This window comes from Desmodus rotundus, chromosome 5 (genome assembly GCF_022682495.2).
Source record: "Desmodus rotundus isolate HL8 chromosome 5, HLdesRot8A.1, whole genome shotgun sequence".
NCBI lineage: Eukaryota > Metazoa > Chordata > Mammalia > Chiroptera > Phyllostomidae > Desmodus > Desmodus rotundus.
In genome coordinates this window covers 142394295-142413138 of record NC_071391.1, presented here as the reverse complement: position 1 = coordinate 142413138, position 18844 = coordinate 142394295, and the positions used below count along the sequence as shown (strand labels likewise).

Here is an 18844-nt window from a genome sequence, read left to right as displayed (position 1 = left end):
TAGATCACATGGTAATTCTATTTTTAATTTATTTACACATTAATTTATAACATTTTCAACAGTACCTACACCATTTTACCTTCCCACCAGCAATACACAGGAGTTCCAATTTCTCCATTACTTTCACTTACTATTTTCTAGTTGTTCATTTTTAAAAAGTAACCATGCTAATGGCTGTGACGTGATATTGCATTGTAATTAATGATTAGGGATGCTGAGCATCTCTTCACATGCTTGTTGACTATTTGTATATCTTCTTTGGAGAAATTATATTCAAGTCCCTTGCACGTATTTCAATCAGATTATCAGGTTATAGGTTTTTTGGTTTAGGGTTTTTTTTGGTATAATTCTGGGTATTAACACTTTTAGATATATGATTTACAAATATTTTCTCTCATTTTATAGGTCGCCTTTTTACTCTGTTGCTTATGTTCTTTGATACACAGAAGTTTTAAATCTTGATGTAGCTCAAATTGTCTGTCTTTTGTGCTTATGTGTCACATCCAAGAAAATACTGCCAAATCCATTGTCAAAGTTTTACCTTATAGTTTCATAGTTTTAGGTCTTACACTTAGATCTTTGATACATTTTGAGTTAATTTTTATATACAGTGTAAGGTAAGGGTCCAATTTCATTCCTGTACATGTGGATATTCAGTTTTCTCAACAGCATTTGTTGAAAAGACTGTCCCTTCCCCATTGAATGGTCTGGGCACCCTTGTTGAAAACCATTTGACCATCTACGCCAGGGTTTATTTCTGGGCTGTCTGTTTTATTCTATTGGTCCATATGTGTCTCTCTACTGCTACTAGAGGCATGATTGCTATAGCTTTGTAGTATGTTTTGAAGTCAGGAAGTGTGAGATCTCCAACTTTGTTCTTTATTAGGTTGTTTTAGCTATTGAGAGTTTCTTGAGATTCCATATGACCTTTAAAATATTTGATTTTTCTATTTCTGCACAAATGCCATTGTGATTTTGATAGGGATTGTATTAAATCTATAGATTACCCTGGGTACTACTGACATCTTAGCAATGAGTTCCAATCTGTGAAGATGGGATATCTTTCCATTCATTTGTCTCTTCTTTAATTTTTTACAACATTTTGTACTTTTCAGTGTACAAGTCTTTCACCTTTTTGGTTAAGTTATCTCCAAGTATTTTATTCTTTTTGTTGCTCTTGTAAGTGGAATTTCTTTTAATTTCCTTTTAAAATTGTTTATTATTAATATGTAGAAATGTAACTAATTTTTTTATTCTGTATCTTTGCTGAATTTGTTTCATAGATCTAACAGTTGTTTTTGGTGGCATCTTTAAGGTTTTTTTGCATTTAAGGTCATGACATCTGCAGAGAAAATGTTATTTCTTCTTTTTCCCATGTTTGATGCTTTTTATTTCTTTCTCTTTCCCGATTGCTCTGTGTAGGACTTCCAGCACCATGTCAAATAGCACTCATCAGTGAAGTCATCTGGTCCCGGGCTTTTCTTTTTTGGGAGGCTTTTCGTTACTGGTTCAATCTTACTAATCATAGGTCTGTTCATATTTTCTATTTTGTTGTGATTCACTCTTGCCGAATTTTGTGTTTCTAGAAATTTGTCCATTTCATCTAGGTTATCCAGTTTGTTTCTGTACAATTGTTCATAGTATTCTGCTGTTATCCCTTTATTTCTATAAAATCGGTTGTAATGTCTTCTTTTTCCTTATTTTTAGTTAGTTTTTTCCTTGTTGAGCCTTCCCTCTTTTTTCTTAGTTAATCTAGCTTAAGTTTTGCTATTTTGTTGATTTTTTCAAAGAATCAATTTTTTGTTTTGTTGATTTTCTCTATTGTTTCTGTTTTCTTTTTTAAATTTTTGTTGTTATTCAATTACAGTTGTCTGCCTTTTCTCCCCATCCCTCCACCCCATCCCAGCCAAACCCCCCTCCCTCCCCCAGCTCCACCCTCCCCCTTGATTTTGTCTGTGTGTCCTCTCCCCACTGTCCCCTCCCCACTCCCCTCTGGCTATTGTTAGATTGTTCTTAACTTCAATGTCTCTCTTCTATTGTGATTGAAAAAGATACTTTGAATGATTGCAATCTCTTCAAATTTCCTAAGACTTGTTTCGTGGCCTAACACATGGTGAGTTCTAGAGAATGAGCTGGTGCACCTGAGAAGAACGTGCACCCTGTTACTGTTGGGTGGAGTCTTATCTACGTGTCTGCTGATTCTAACTGGTCTAACTGGTCTAATGTTGTTCAGGCCCTTTACTTCCTTAATGATCTGCTATCAGGTTGTTCTATCAATTATCGAAAGTGGGGTATTGAAATTTGCTACCATTCTTGTAGATTTGTCTATTTCGTCCTTTAATTCTAGGAATATTTACTGCATTTATTTAGAAGTTCTGATGGTTGATGCTTATATATTTATAATTGTTACATCTTTCAGATGACCTGATCCTATTATCATTATATACTATCATTCTTGTCTCTTTTTTAAAAAAGATTTTTATTTGCTTACTTTTAGAGAAAGGGGAATGGAGGGAGAGAGAGTGGGAAACATAGGTGTTCAAGGGAAACATCCATTGGCTGCCCCTCGCAGGCCCCCAACCAGGGACCTGGCTGTAACCCAGGTGCGTGCCCTGACTGGGAATTGAACTGGTGACCCCTTGATCTGTGGGGCAACGCCCAACCCATTGAGCCACACCCATCAGGGCCACTCTTGTCTCTTATAAGAGTTTTAGATACAAAGTCTATTTTGTCTGCTACTAGTATAGCCTCCCCTGCTCTCTGTTGGTTACTATTTGCATGAAATATCTTTGTATATCCTTTTACTTTAAACCTATTCATGTTCTTAGGTCTGAAGTTATTATCTTATAGAGAGCATATAGTTAGATCCTATTTTTTAAGTTTATTCAGTCAACCTATATCTTTAGATTCGGGAGTGTAACCCATTTATATTTAACATTATTACTGACAGAGAAGGACTAACCATTGCCACTGTTAACAGTCTGTATGTCTTGGAGCTTTCGGTCCCTCAGAGAAGAATCTCTTGAGGGAGCCCCAATTTCTAACTGAATAACATTATGTCTTGTACTAGACTGGAATAAAATTGAGTAGGACTAAAATTTTTAGATTCTGAAATGTTTTGCTAAAAGACTACAAAGGCTATAAACAAAGATAACGTATTTGATGAGTCTGTCTTGTAAAAATGTTTGTTAAAGAAAAATACTCTGAATAGTGGTAATAGTTCCTCCAGAAATATTTAGATTGAAAAATCGTTTATTTCAATAAAACATGCATTTGGGATTAGCATCTATAGGGTATTTTTCTATTAAAATATTATATTCTACAGAGAAGAGACAGATGAAGGTATAAATAATTGCAAATTGATTAACCAAAATGGCAATTTTGAGTAAGATTGGAAGTTATTTTATTAAAAAATTTAAAAAAGACCATATTAAAAAAACTATTTTTAGTAAAATACTAATGCCACAGAAAAAGGCAGCGATATGGCTGAGGAATTGACTAAATTATAAGGATATGTATCAAAAATAAATATTTCATTTGTGCTCTTTTTAATATTTAAAGAGTCTGTAACAGAATTAAAATTTTGATTTATTGTATACACATGTATATTTAAGAATTTTAAAAAAATTGTGTTTGAAGAAAAAGTTTTGAGTAAAACTCTTTTGCAAGCCTGCCAATGAAATAAAATCAATTTGTTGGTTAATAAATAAATATTTCCAATACCACTTAGTTCTAAAACAATTTTAGTGTTCCCTTGCACTTACAGAAGTGTCCTAATGTGGTGGCCAATTATGACCACCCTGGCTGGACGTAGTGCATCTGAACAGCCTGTGCCCCCCCCCCCAGGCCTCTAAGGTGCATAGGTTGGTCCTTACTTGTCCTTAGACTCAGCTTGGAAGAGGTATGAGAGATGCAGTTCAACCTTTTGCTTCCAGATGAGACTGCCTCCTTAGAGCTAGTTGCATCCTTGGAGGCGGCATCCAAGGAGAGCACTGGAGAAATTCTGAGGTATGTATCAACCAAAGAGAGAAGCCGGGATGTTCTGGAATAGCCAAATCAATGCTGATAAAGAGGGGAAATTTTCTGTCAAGAAACTGGTTCTCTTTGAAGGATTTGAGAAAAGTATGTTAGAGTTTTAAAAATGAAAAAGAGGGCAATATGCAAAGCCCATACATACCTCAGGAAAAATAGGGTCATAAAGAAGACTTTGGATATGTAAGAAAATAACAAGAGCAGTTACATGGACCCAGTGCCTACCACAGCATGTGCCAAGCACTTGCTAAGCACATGACATACATGGTCTCCTCTCATACTTTCAACATGTCTACAAGAAGGGTATTGTTATCCCCATTTTACAGCTGAGAACACCTGAACCTCACCCAGGCGTGAGGGCTCTTTGCTGCTGCAGCCCCAGTAGAGGGCAGTGGAGGTCACAGCAGGAAACAGAGAATGAAAGAGAAGGCAACAAACCGCAGGAAAATCAAGGCTGCAACTTGACAAAGCTGGCCATTCATACAAGACCACATAACCAAAGACCTTAACAGAACAGGCTAGGGGTGCAAAATAAATAGGTTTTGGAGACTCTGCAGTGGCATGGTCAGCGAGAGCCTTCCTTCAACCAAGCAGAAGCAAACTTTCCCCTATTTTAGGGTGACGTGTGGGCAGAGAGCCAGACCTGGGAAATAATTACTGAGTGGCTTCAGCTCCCAGCCATCTTCCAGAAGCTCGCCATGAAGTGGAATGTAGAAATAACATAGGCAATCACATCTGTGCGGTGCTGGGGGCGATGCAAACCCATTATTTTCCACTCTAGTCATGTCCAGAGCTTGAAAACTCATTTCTCAGTAAAGGTCAAGAAGAGCAAACACTGCCTAAATTTAATTATTAAGCCAGCTGTCAGACGTGGACTGACAGAGGGTGAAAGACATTTTGAGTCAGAATACCAGCTGAAATTAGCATGACAGGGGTGTCGTGTCTTTAATCATGAGTTGCACTTTCAGAAATATTTATCACTAAAAGAACGATGCCAAGTTGGCATTTATTTTATTCCCTTAATGATTTATCCCATTCTTTTAAATAGCAATTCTAGCAAACAAGACCTTAGTTCACTAAGGCAATAAATTTCCATTAGGGCTGATAATTGTATTCATCTGTCATTGATTGTCCACATTCTAAAGTAGGGCCCTGAAGCAAATTCAAAGCCTGGGATAAAAATTGTACTTCTTGACTTCCGGTCCAGATGGCTGTGTAAACAGACATGGCTTGCCCCTTCACACAACCATATCGAAATTACAAGTGAAGTATAGAACAACCATCACTCAGAACCATCAGAAATCGAGTTGAATGGAAGCCTGACAATTACGGAATTAAAGAAACCACCTCCATCCAGACTGGTAGGAGGCGTGCAGGTGCAGAATGGGCTGGTCCCACACCCACGTGTGGTAGGTAAAAATGCAGGAGGGATAGCTCAGGAGTGAGGAGTCCCAGACCCACACCAACCCCCAGCCCAGGGTTCCAGTGCCAGGAAGATAAGTCCCCACAACTTCTGGTTGCAAAAACCAGCAGAGATTGAGTCGGTGAAAGAAAATTCTGGAGCCCCAAGCTGTTCCTCCTAAAGAACTCATACATAGGCTCACCTACAGATTCACTACTCTGAGCTCCAGCACGGGGGTGTATCTTGAAAGGCACTAGCATACTGGGAGAAACTGAAGTGTCTGGCATCAAGGCGAGTGGAGGCCATTGTCCCTTTTCTAAATCCTACCCCCACAAAGCCAGCAAGCTGGTGCCATCTCTGAGACTCCATCAACCTGGCTAACACTTTTCGACCCACCTTGGAGATCCCCAGAGACTCCTCCCCACCCAACTTATGGGTCCACCCAAGCTGCTTTTCTATATGAATAGCTGCTCTTGGCTCATGCTCACAACTTCTTAAATTCTCTCAAATAAGCAAACAAACAAGGCTGGCTTCAGTGAGCCACAGGCCCAGCACTAGCAGCAGCCAGCCCAGATTCACAGCATGGCTTCACCTGGGAATCTCCAACCCAGCACAAGCAGCAGCCAACTCAGATTGCTTTATAGCTCAGGCAGGTTGGCCCTGGAAAAAACAGGTGGGGGCTGACCTTGGCCTGCACCATCTGGGAAACCTCAGGGCCAGTGCACCCAGTGGACAGCTGCGGACCACGTCAGAACACCACCACCCTGCCTGCCCCTGCACAGCTGATCCTCTACAGAGGGCAGAGGTTGGTGGTCAGTGGTCACAGCGAATCCTTGCAGCTGACTGGCCTGGGTAAATCCCTCCCACTCATCTGCCAGCAGCAACCAAGGCCCCACAAGAGGAGGGTGTACTCAGCCCACAAGAAGGGCACACCTTGAGTATACAGCTTGGGCGATAGGAGAGACTGTGCCTGGACCCTACAGGACACCTACTACATTAGGCCACACTACCAAGACATGGAGTCAAAGCAGCTCTACCTAACACATAGAAACAGGGAGGCTACCAAAATGAGGAGACAAAGAAATATGGCCCACATGAAAGAACAGGTCAAAACCCCAGAAAAAGAGCTAAACGAAGTGGAGATAAGCAATCTATCAGATGCAGAGTTCAAAACACTGGTCATAGGATGTTTAAGGACCTCAGCAGAGGTCCAGTCAGAAACAAAGGATACACTAATTTAAATAAAGAACAGTTCATGGGAAACAACAGTACAGTGGATGAAGCTGAGAGTCAAATTAATGATTTGGAACACAAGGAAGCAAAGACAACCAATCAGAACAACAAGAAGAAAAAAGAATTAAAAAAAATGAGGGTAGTATAAGCAGCCTCTGGGACAACTTCAAGAGGTCCAACATTCACATCACAGGGGTGCCAGAGGGAAAAGAGAAAGAGCAAGAAATTGGAAATCTATTTGAAAAAATAGTGAAGAAAACTTCCTTAATTTGGTGAAGGAAATAGACATGCAAGTCCAGGAAGCACAGAGAGTCCCAATCACGATGGGTGCAAAGAGGCCCACACCGAGACACATCATAATTAAAATGCCAAAGGTTAAAGATAAAGAGAGAATCTTAAAAGCAGCAGGAGAAAAGAAGTTAGTTACTTACAAGGGAGTTCATGGGACTGTCAGCTGATTTCTCAAAAGAAACTTTGCAGTCTAGAAGGGATTGGCAAGAAATATTCAAAGTCAAGAAAAGCAGGGACCTACAGCCAAGATTGCTCTGCCTGGCAAAGCTATCATTTAGAATTGAAGGGCAGATAAAGAGCTTCCTAGACAAGAAAAAACTAACGGAGTTCATCATCACCAAACTATTACACTATGAAATGTTAAAGGGATTTATTTAAGAAAAAGAAGATAAAAACTATGAACAATAAAATGGCAAAAATACATATCAACAATTGAATCTAAAAAAACAAACTAAGCAAAGTAGAAGAACAGATGGATACAGAAAGCGTTTTGATGGTTGTCAGATGGGAGTGGGTTGGCGAATGGGTGAAGAGGTGAGGGGATTACGAAGTAGAAGTAGGTAGTTACAGAATAGCCATGGGGATGTAAAGTACAGTACAGGAAATGGAGTAGCCAAAGAACTTATACACATGACCCACGGACATGAACAATGGTCAGGAGACTGCCTAAGGGAGTGGGGGCTGCTGGGTGAAGGGAGCAAAGGCGGGAAATCAGGACAACTGTAATAGCATAATCAATGAAATGTAATTAAAAAAAATTAAAAAATAGTTGTACTTGGTTTTGTTTTGTTTGTAAGTTTAGATGTGAGAAAGTTGGTCCAGTCACCAGGGGAATCACTTGTATCCGTGAACCCACCACTACGAACTAGGGGCAGCTTTAAAAGGTAGAAGGGGCTTGGTAGTTTGGAAGTGAGTACTTGAGCTATTGGCATGGAATGAATGAGGAAATGGCCTAAACCACCTGCCGCCCCTGAGAACCACAGGTGTCACTAATTTTTTTTCTGTGACTCTGAAGACTTCAGTTAAACTCTCTAATGTTTAATTTACCAATCACGAAATGAGAATAGGATACTCAAAATGAAATTACTAGTAATGATCTGAAGGTGGTTTTATGTTGTGCATTTGCTTACTTCCTTTGCTTTTTTGAAATAATGAAAATTTAAGTATATTATAAAATTTCAGTATTGTTTGATCTTTATACACCAACATTTCTTTAAGATTAAGTTATTGTCTAGCTACTGCTGAGTGTTCTTTACACATGGGGGTCATAACAGAGGAAGCGATCCATTATGGACTCAAATCATAGCCAACGTTCTCCCACAGCCCACGATATTTCTCAATAAATTTGATAGCTTCTTCCAGCAATAAGATTAAGTGACAATGATACCCTTATTCCTTTCAGCCAATGCATATTCTCTAGGCATCGTGATGAAAGAAATGCTTTTTGAGGTGAATGTCTGACAGGGAGTTAATGAGCTATGTAGGAAAGTTCAGGAATATGAGCTAGCCTGTCCTCAATCTGAGAAACTACTTAAAGGGCATGATTAATCACATTTTCAAGAGTTAATATTTTTTTTTGGTGTCATGAGGGCCACAGAGAAGAAGTGACTGTTTTGAGTTAGATTGAATTAGATAGAAATGCCATAATTTTAAAAATTAATACAAAGGTTCAAATGCACACCTACCACCAAAGAAGGTTTTATTTTAAAGTTTAATATCTCTTATATACATATCAGCACATGTAATAATGCATTTAATTAATATGAACACAAGGTCTTCACTGTTTGCATTTGAAGTGTTTTAAATTTTAATAATTTGGGTGTTATTAATGATTATGATAGAAATGTTTATAAAAGAATTCTTATGCTATAGATTTAACTTTGTCTTGCTGATATGAACTTGCATTTGTTGGCTATAGTGTAAGTCATTTTCTTCGCGAGTATCCATTTTCTCAAAGTCACAAGATCTAAATTCAATTCACGGGAACAAACATTAACTGAGGAGGATCATCTATTTACACAGCACAGAGCTAAGTATTATGTGAGCAAAAGTCTCTGCGCTCATGGCAACTAGACTTACATGGCACACCTAGGATGCCAGCCTTTTCCCGGCCAGGACAGGGTCCTCGGACAGAGGTAAAGGAGGCCCAGGGACCTCTGAATGCCCTGGTAATACTTTCTCCTTCCCTCCCTCAGGACACCACAGGCCTCAGCTGCCCATAGACCAATCCAAGTTAGCGGCTGCAAGTAGAGCTAATATTTCCCATCAAGTTTATCCCATCATTCATCTCACTCCTGTTTGTCTCAGTGAAGTTCAAGGTGCCAGGTCATTCATTTCCTACCTAGTATCTTATGCTATGTGTTCAACTTGTATACAAATCTGACTCAGTTTCTCATTCCTTCCCAACCCCAAACGCTTGCCCTCTGTAATCACATTCTGTTATCTGCACAATCCCCTAAATGCTCACTCTTCTCTGAAGAGTCCCATGATTGGCTCCTGCCTACCTCTACTAAAGGGCGAGGTCTCTACCCCTCCTGTCTCCTACCCCTCCTCTCCACCTTGCTCATTCTACCTTAGGCAAATCTTGTTTGATGTTTCTGGAACTCCCCAAGCTTCTTCATGCCTTGTGGTCTTTGTACTTGTTACCTGTGTTGAGAATACACTTTCCCTAGATCATCACATGGCCACTGCCTTGCTTCACTTAGGTCTCCACTCAAACATCACTCCTCAGGGACACTTTCTAAAGTAACCACCACCACTCACACCCACCACCAGCAACCCGCCCCCCACCACTCTCTATCTCTATTCTCTGCTTTATTTTTATAGCACGAACTACACCACTATCACAGTCTCTATTTTCTTGGCATATTTGCTATTTTCTCAATATAAGCTCTATTTGGGAAAAACATTATCTTGTACATTTCTGCATCTTCAGTGCCAAGAACAATGTCTACCACAGTTATAGCCACTAAACTATATGAGGGGAGACTAAAAAAACCCTGGAATTATCTTCTGGAGGGAGGGCCCCTTGTGTTACAGGCTTTGCCTGCTAGGTGAGTGTTCTAGAAACCCATCTGTGTCAGTGTACCAGCTGGCGTTGTTGTGAGAGGCTGTGTTCAACTTCAGTGAATTTTTTTGAAGACTCTTTCAGTGCGTTTGCCCATTTCAGGATGGGCGATTTACCAGCACACCTGCCCATACCGAGCTGAGTGTTCAGCAGTTTTTGACCAAAAACTGCATGACCCCCATGCCCCACCCTCCCTATTCACCTGATCTCACCCTAAGTGACTTTTTATGTTTGTTTCCCTGGGTAAAAATAGTCCTCAAAGAGAAACGTTTTGCTGATGTGGAAGAGGTGAAACAAGAAAGTGGCATAAGCACTAAAAGGCATCTAGAAGCACTAAAAATTGACAAGTTCAAAAGCTGCTTTGAGCAGCGGGAAAAAAATCTCAATAGGTGCATCAGATGGAGAGTACTTTGAAGGTGACTGAAGTTTAAACATATAAGAATAAACACACCATGTTTTATAAATAAATTCCAGGGGTTTTGGGTCCCCCCTTGTATTTGTTGAATGAAAGAGTGAATGAATATTCTAGAATTTCTAGAAAGGTCCAGAAAAAATATGTTTATATAAGTTTTGGAGACAGTAGATACTATAAACCCATTTTGGCAGGTTCACAGTACAAATTTGCCTATGCAGGACTGTGACTGACCTCACACCGAGTGAGAAACCCATTAATCCAGCTTTTCACAAATTTACTTCTTCGCTGTCCTACTTTTTGGTTCTCACCTACACGCATCCTACAGAATCAGTATTCCAGCTGGGAAAGGCTACTGTTGGCTGTGGAAGTCTGTTGATGACATGTGAGGAAGGGAATGACACCTTCTCACTTCCAGGCAGTACCCTGCTCTCTTCTTGCCCTGCCCACTCCAATTTCCTCATTTCTTTCCTGGACCAGAAGCAGAACTCCATTTCCAGTCACCCAGGCACTTGGCATCTGGGACTCACATGGAAGAAGAGTCTATATGCTGGTGGACAGGCGGAAGAGTTTGTTCCCCAAAGAGCCATTTGGAGACCAGCAATGTGACACCCAGGCTTACCTCGTACAGGTCACAGGGACCTCCAGGACTGCGTTATCCAATTTTGCCCCCGTGCCAGCCTCCTCCCACCACCAAACCGCCTTCCTCACTGTAGGATGTGTGTGTTAAGGGACATCGTTAGCACAGTGAGTGTGAGTCTGCTTGCTAACACAACTTACTACTTTCCCCAGAAGATGGTATTGTCTTCCCACGAGCCTTGGCTCTGGGCAACACTGCAGCCAGAGCCTGAGGGAGCCCAGCTGTAGGGAATGTCTTGAGCACATGACATAGACTCCAAGTTTCCATGGGGGCAAAGTGAAGTCTGAAGACAGAGAAATGCATTTTGAGAGCTCTCTCCGACTTGGCTTAACCTTGGTGCAACCAAATCCCCAACTTGTGATGCCTAAGTGAGAGCCCAAGAAAACTCTTCCAATCCTTACAAGCACCGCCTGACAAATCCTTCCTGACCCATCACTCTGCCTGTGTTCTCTCTGCTCCCCAACCCTGCAGCCTGGTCATTCTCCCTGACTGGTAGCAGCTCAAAGGGTGTCCTGGAAACACGAGACATTGTAAGCATGGAAGTGGTCTCCAAATATTTTTCATTGAACACTGCAGGAGCAAGAAATTTTGAGCAGGTACCAGTATATTTCTTTATATCAAGTATTTATGTATATACTTGGCATAAAGTATTTACATTCACCACTATATTAATAAATTATATGCATTCTAAAACACAAACAAAATTAAAATTTTAAAAGGATGAGTTCAACTTGAAATAATCAATATTTTTAACAAAGGGTTCTTTTGTTTTCAGGTTAACTAAGCTAGAGCTATGCATCATCTTCTTTTATAATTTAAGGAATCACCCCCATATTTTCTTTTATTTTGTTCTAAGATTTAAATTTTTTTTTCAAACACAGAAAATAGTTCAAATAATAGTATAAGGAATATTTGGGTACTCACCAACTAAATTAAATATTAATTAACATTTTTGCCATATTTGCATCATCTGTGTATGTATGCATAAATGGAACCAAATGAAAGCAAGATAAAAAATATTATTCTACTTCAGCTAGAAACAGTTCAGCTTTTCTCTCCTACAATTAAGAACATTCTCCCCAAGAATCAATATACTTTTATCATAGCCCAGGAAATTAACAATAATTTCCTACCATCATCTAATAGTCAGTTCATATTCAAATTTCTCCCATAGTCCTAAAAGTATTTTTATAGCTGTTTTTTCCCAAACAGGGATCGAACTAAGATTCATACATTGTATGTAGTAGTGACAAATTTTCATTCTTTTTAAGTCTAGAGGGGTCCCCATTTATCTTTTTAGAACACTGTCTTTCTTCAGGAGACCAGGCAGAGAGGCTCACACTTTGCATTTATCCGATTATTTCCCTGTGGTGTTGCTTGCCATGTTCCCATCTGCTACATTCCTTGTTTTCTGAGAGTCAGATTCACAGGCCTGATGCAACTCAGTAAAGCACTTTGGGCAAGAACACCACTTCGGGAGGAACAGAAAGTCAGGCCGTCCCACTCCTGAGAGGGGACACGGACGTCTCCAACGCAAACGTGCGTTTTCTCACTTGTAAGTTATCTGTGGGATGTTATTTTACACGGTCTATTGATGATCCTTGTCTGAAGGAACTGTTACTATGTGGGGTTAGAAAATGGTGTTTTCCTCACTCTCATTCCTTCCCCAGCTATGAGCAGGCGTGCTACTGTAAAACAGGTCCCTCATACTGAGGATGAAATACAGTTCCTCCCCAAAGACAGGATATACGTGCCTTTAAAATTTCCAGGGTAAGGAGTTGGCAAAAATGAGCTTTTTTCTTACTTTTGCATTAAAAAATTAGTAGTAGTGATATCTACTACTACTAGTAATATCTATGTACTCGTAGATGTTTATTTACTGTTTTATGATAAAGTAGAGTCACTTTTTTTTCACCCCTGACTGAAAAAAAGCAGTAGTTTAAAGCTAGAACTTAAATCTCTAGAAACAAACTAAATAGATGCTGCTGCAGCACTCCACACACGGGGGTGAAAAGCTCTGCTGGGTCTCTTTTCCTTTAAGAAGTCCCTGTGCAGATCTGAGCTCAGGAAGCACCGGAAAACACCTGTAAGACAGAATAAGCCTGGAGGCTCATTACTTGGCAAAATGCCAGAAATTCATGCTGCATCATATCCGATATAAGGATAAACACTAACTTTTCAACGTTTTTATTTCAGTCTGACTCCTTAGTTACTGGCTTTTGGAGAGAAGAGACAAAGACAGATCATAGTAGTGAACAACTAACCTTCCCTTCATTGAAATGAAAACTGTAGTATTGATTACATAGCTCAATAATAATTTACACTGTGGTGTAATAATTTTTTTCTTTTTGCTGGATGTAACAAACAATCGACCCTGACCAGCTCAAGGGCAATGAAAGCAGATCCTGGGGTAGTTCGATGAAAGGGAAGGTTGACCCGTCACCATGTATCTCTGACGCCTCAGCCATGGAGGTCTGGGCAGCTGGTCTCCAGAGTGCCGGTGTCAACTGCCCCAGTGCGGCGACTCCTGTGGGTCCTCATGCTGAACAGGTTCCCCAAGGGTGCGCCTGACTGGCCAGGCTGGGGGCCGGGCTCCCCCCGTTGAGGTCAGAGAGGTAGGATCATGGAGCCAGGGCCTGGCCCCAGAGGTCCGCTCCCAGGAATGGCTTCATCATGAATGGGCAGCTTCCATTAGGGAAACTTCAAAAGTTCTTTAAAATGGACTGGGGGTGGCTGTCAGTGGCACGACGGTGTGTTGAGTGGAGCTGCGGGAGTTTCATTAACTTCGTGCTATCGTTCAGACAGGAGCGATATCCCTGTTTTGTTGAAATGAAATGTCTTAGGTGAAGTGCTATCATTTTTACTAGTTTGGGGGACGATAGCAAGGTGCCAGTTTGAAAAACAAAGTTTGGGGGTGTGTTGCGACCCTCAAAGGCCGGGCAGGTTCATGGTATTTGTGCAGATGGAAATATATTCAGACGTTGGGATGTCTGATATATATATCTATATTCAGACTGAGACGCTGGGATGTCTGGCATGCCTTTATTCACGGGTGGGCGAGCCACGCATGCTGCAAGCTGCGTGTCCATCTGCACGTCTCATGTCATGGCCCTTGTTCCCCAGCGTGGCACCTGTTCCCTTGCGTGTGTCTCTGCCTGTCTCCCTAGTGAGAAGCCCCTACTGGTTTAAGTACTAGAGGGGAACAAAGCCAGAAAACTGCCAGAACATTACATAACATAACATAATTCTGCACATGCCAGCCCACTTCATGTTATGGGAACAGTTTATCAGACCCAGTCTCAAGGCTATGAGAACACTGGTTATCGGGCCCCTCCAAGGTTTGGGAACACCGCTTCCCTCAGTTACCCAGACACCTGGGTGAGGAAGCCAGACAGCCTCCACTTACCCTACAGGGGAGAACAAACACTTGTCCTTGACTAGGGAATGTTTACGTAAATACCCAGACTGCTAATTCCAGACACTTGTTTATTTCTCACGCCAGTAAATCTGCTAAGTCTCAGAAGGGCCATCTCTCTTTCAGACAGCACAATGGTTGTTATGTAAGCACGGGTGGATGACTGGTGCCATGTTGAGACATCAAGCAGGAGTCAGAAGTAGCAAGGGCTACATCTAAGAAGAAAACAGCAGCAGATTGCCCTGAGGCTCTCGGTCAGACACACCTGCACTTAGTTACCAACAGTGTCAAGGGAGGCAGTTTCCCAGCATGTAATGCTGGCCCAGAGTGCTGGGCACACGGTTTGCTTAATCTCAGCCTGGAACAATAAAATCTCTCTTCCAACACAAAAGGGATGGATTTTAACGCTATACTTCTATAAGTTATATAGCATTGACACAATTAGGGAGTATTCTGGACTTCCCGCTTGAGCACTGACTGGGGTGTGGCAGGGATGGTTCAGAGTCATCATTAGCTCTTGTTCTGCAGCCTGCATTTCCTTACCCACAGGGCACCTCGAGAAAAACCTCCTGGCTTCTCACCGTGTCCTGCTGAGATATTGTACATAGAATAGCGGTGACTGGGTGTTCACCTGCTGACCTAATGATGCTGACAGCGGAGGGGTCCAAGCACCGAGACCTCCAAAGGAACCCCGAGCACTCAGTGTTCACGACAGAGGCTGACACTGGAGAAGTCCAGGGACCCAGAAGAAGATTCCTTTGTGGTAAACAGTGAAGATGCAGTTCTAGCTGGTTCATCTGGTCTTTCCTTATAATGATCCTCCACCTCCCACTTCCCTGAAGTCCCCACCCAACAGGCCTTATAGGGTTATCTTGGTAAGTGCCTGACATTTGGAGAAAACTGGGGAAGTTCAGCTTTTACTTTTTTTCCTAAAACTGCTCTCTCCCTCAGAATTAGACTAGGGAATTCACTCACACAGACATGTGGTATGCTTTGAATCCATACAATCTCCTACGTTTTTACCAGTTAAATGGTTTTCTTGAATAAATTCTTGTTATAAGATTCAGGCAATACCTTAGTATGTAGATTAAATTTGACAGTCCACCCTTCCACCCCGTCTTCCCTCTCCTTCCCATATCCATTTCCATTCTCCTAGGTAAGTATTATACTGTTAACAGTTATCTGTATCCTGGTCTTTTTCTATTCATATTGAATATATACAGGTACTCCTTATTAGCGTAAGTGCCATCGTACTGAGTTTATTATTTAATGAGTTCCTTTTTTAAAATAGCATTTCTTGGAGAGCTTTCCATATCACTGCATAAGTCAACCTTGTTCTTTTTAATGGCTGCATAATATTCCATAATTTGGCTGACAGAATTCTTTAACCATGTCTCTGTTGCTGGAAATGTGGGTCCTTCCCTTTTGTTTTTCTTTTCTCTCTAACTGCAGAGAGAGCTACAGTGGACGTCTCGGTACAGTTATCTTCATGCTCAGACACAACTGTTTCTATGGGATGGTTTCCTAAAACAGGAAGAGCAGGGCCAAAGGGCACGTGCTTTCAATAATTACAGCTATGGCTCAGTTATCTTCCAGAAAGTCTCGATCAAGGAACTCTTCTTTGTTATCACTGAAAGGGTTCAATGTTTTAGATTCCAAAACTTGACAGCTGAGAACTACATCGTCATTTTAATTTGTGCCTGTGCGCAATCAAGGCTGAGTTTTCACGCATATACCAGCAAAGTGTGTCTTCTGGGAATGTCTTTCGTCCTGTTCGTGTCTTTTGTCCACTTTTTTAATGTCGTTTGTAGTTCTCCATGTGCACATAACACATGTGCCGCAAATATTTTCACACCGTGCTGTTACTCTATTAAAACAAGTTTCTTATTTTTATGAGTAAAATGTGTCCTTTCTTTGGTCATAGGTTATGAGGCGCAGGTTTTGCCCAGAAGGGCTTTCCTCCACATGAGATGAGGGAAGTGTTTTATGTTCCCATCATCTTTTATCTTCCCCCAGGTATCTTCTTTAATTTTTTTGAATTTTATATTTCAGAATCTGAGATGAGTATAATTTCTTCAACTTGTCCCCATGGGTTTAAAATGATACTTTTATCATAAATTAAATTCATATATATAACGGCATCTGTTTCTTCAGTCTCTGTTCTGTTTCATTCATCTATTTGTCTTCTCCCGCATCATGGCCATAATTTTTTTTAAAGTATGTGTAGCTTCAGTTTTTCGATACACTCATTTTGACAGATAGTAAAGTGTCCACACTATTTTTGTTCAAAAATTATTTGTCTAGTGCATTTCTTTAAAATTCATTTTAGAATTGAAAACTTGTAAGAACTTTAGATTGTCAAACTATAATGAATCTATCCGAGATTTTAACTGGGATTGCACTGAATTTATAGATTAATTTAAGGAGAATTTATCTTTCTTTTTTTACTTTATTGTAGTTCATAAATAAAATTGTATATATTTAGGGTACATAATGCGATAGTTTGATATATATACACTGTGAAATGATTACTGCAATCAAGCTAATTAACATGTATTTCAGCGCTGCATTTCTCTACCTAGAACTCTGGTGTGCATCTCCATTCATGCAAGTCTCTTGCATCTTTTAGATTTTTAATATATCACGTGCAATACTCAGTGTCTAGTATGATAGTGAGAGCAGATCTTTGAATATTTTCCCTTTCCCCTATAGTTATTGATCTATTTAGATTTTAAAAATATATTTTAAAGAACATTTTGGTAAATTATATTTTTATGGAAAGTCACGCATTTATCTAGACTTATAAAGTCATTGACATAAAGTTGTACATATCCCCTTACATTGGATTTATAGTTCTAGTCTTTTTCATTTCTAATATGTCTTTTTTAAAAGTATCTATTTTATCAATTATGTCAAATAATCTATTTTTGTTGTTGATCAAGTCTACTGCTTTTTAAAATATTTTATTTCAAAATTTTATTCTTTCCTGTTTTTATTTGGTATATTTTGATGTTTTTGTCTAGCTTCTTGAGTTAAATACTTAGTTCATTTATTTGTAATCTTGTCCCTCATATATACAATACATTTAGGACTATATAGTGTTATCCTCCTTCAAGTACATCTTACTTGATACGTAACATAATACTCTCACTGTTGCTCATTTCTACACAGTTTACAATTTCAGCCTTTTTCTTCTATTTGGAAGGGTTCTTTTAATCTGTTCAAGATAGTTCAGAATTCTGCATTGGTCAGACTTGTTTTGTGGGGCACAGAATATCATTCCCTCTGTGGTAAACATTTCTCTTCCACAGCCTTATTGAATTTGTTTTTGGTATTCATTTGGTACCAATGTCCCCAGGTTTCAAAGAGTAAAAGTAGTAAATGAAACGCAAAGCTTGTATCTAGGATACTAGAAAAATAAAAGCTATTATATGATGGCTGTCATCTTTTACAGCCTGGTTCTGCTTGAAGAATTACTTCAATAGCAATGAAAAGAGGCATGCTTTTCCACCCATGATGTAATTTGCCTGGTTATACTTGCATAGTTCTCAATAAAGACAGAATCTTTGGAAAACAGAAAAAGAAAAGACCAAAGTTTTGTGCAACCTATGGCTTTTTATAACCAAAAGACAAAGTACGTGAAAAATATCAATTACTTCTCTTTAACTCTGTCTACTTTCCATTTCTAGATGCTTTAAATAGGATAGAAAAAGCAAAGTGAAAAAAAAATTCCATACACTACACTGAAGGCTGACATTTCAATGTTTCATTTGCAATGGGTCAATAGTAAAGTCTTAACTACAGAAAGGAAAAATTATCACTTAAGTGCCTCCTTAGTTCTTGAATGTTTTTCCATGAAGAAAGAATAACATGAGCCATGTATTATTGCAGAAAACAGTTACTTTTTTCTTTTCATAAATGTTTTTGCTTCTTTCAAAAGCTCTTCCACATCTTCCTTCTCTTCATCCTTTCCAGGCTCCCAGTCAGAATCTTCATCTGTAGGCTCATATTCTTCTTCCTCATCATCTAGAAAGCTGTCACTCAGGCCCTGCTCACTGGGTTGCCCAACGTGTTTCTCTACAACGCTTCTCCCTGCAAAACAGAAGTTTGGTACCCAAAACGTGAATTGCCACTCAGCCTGGGATTAGAGATGGCTAACTGTAAAATGTCCTTCTCCATCAAGAAAAATTAATTTTACTTAACACATAGCTAATCACTGCAAACTTCTAGAAAGGGGGCTAAAACGACCATTTGTTATTTATTATTTCTAGCTTTCCCTACCATGAGGCTCCTGCTGAGACTACAATGTCCCATGAGAGTCATAATAATGGTTTCTTCATGGTACCATAATC

At 39.9% G+C, this 18844-nt stretch overlaps 1 protein-coding gene across 4 annotated transcripts in view; it reads right to left on the bottom strand.

Moving 5' to 3' along the window:
• The window catches only part of APLF (aprataxin and PNKP like factor), a 117203-nt gene that overhangs the window by 12353 nt on the left and 86006 nt on the right, over positions 1 to 18844 (bottom strand). The window contains exon 8 of one of the 4 annotated variants that reach the window (XM_053924159.2): positions 5862 to 18584. The exons of 1 other annotated variant lie outside the window; for it this stretch is intronic. In XM_053924159.2, the coding sequence (XP_053780134.1) occupies positions 18391 to 18584 (194 nt within the window). In that variant the 3' untranslated portion in view covers positions 5862 to 18390. Of the gene's footprint in view, positions 1 to 5861; positions 18585 to 18844 lie in introns of those variants that run through there. 2 more of the 4 variants (XM_053924158.2, XM_053924155.1) reach the window with 2 other exon arrangements.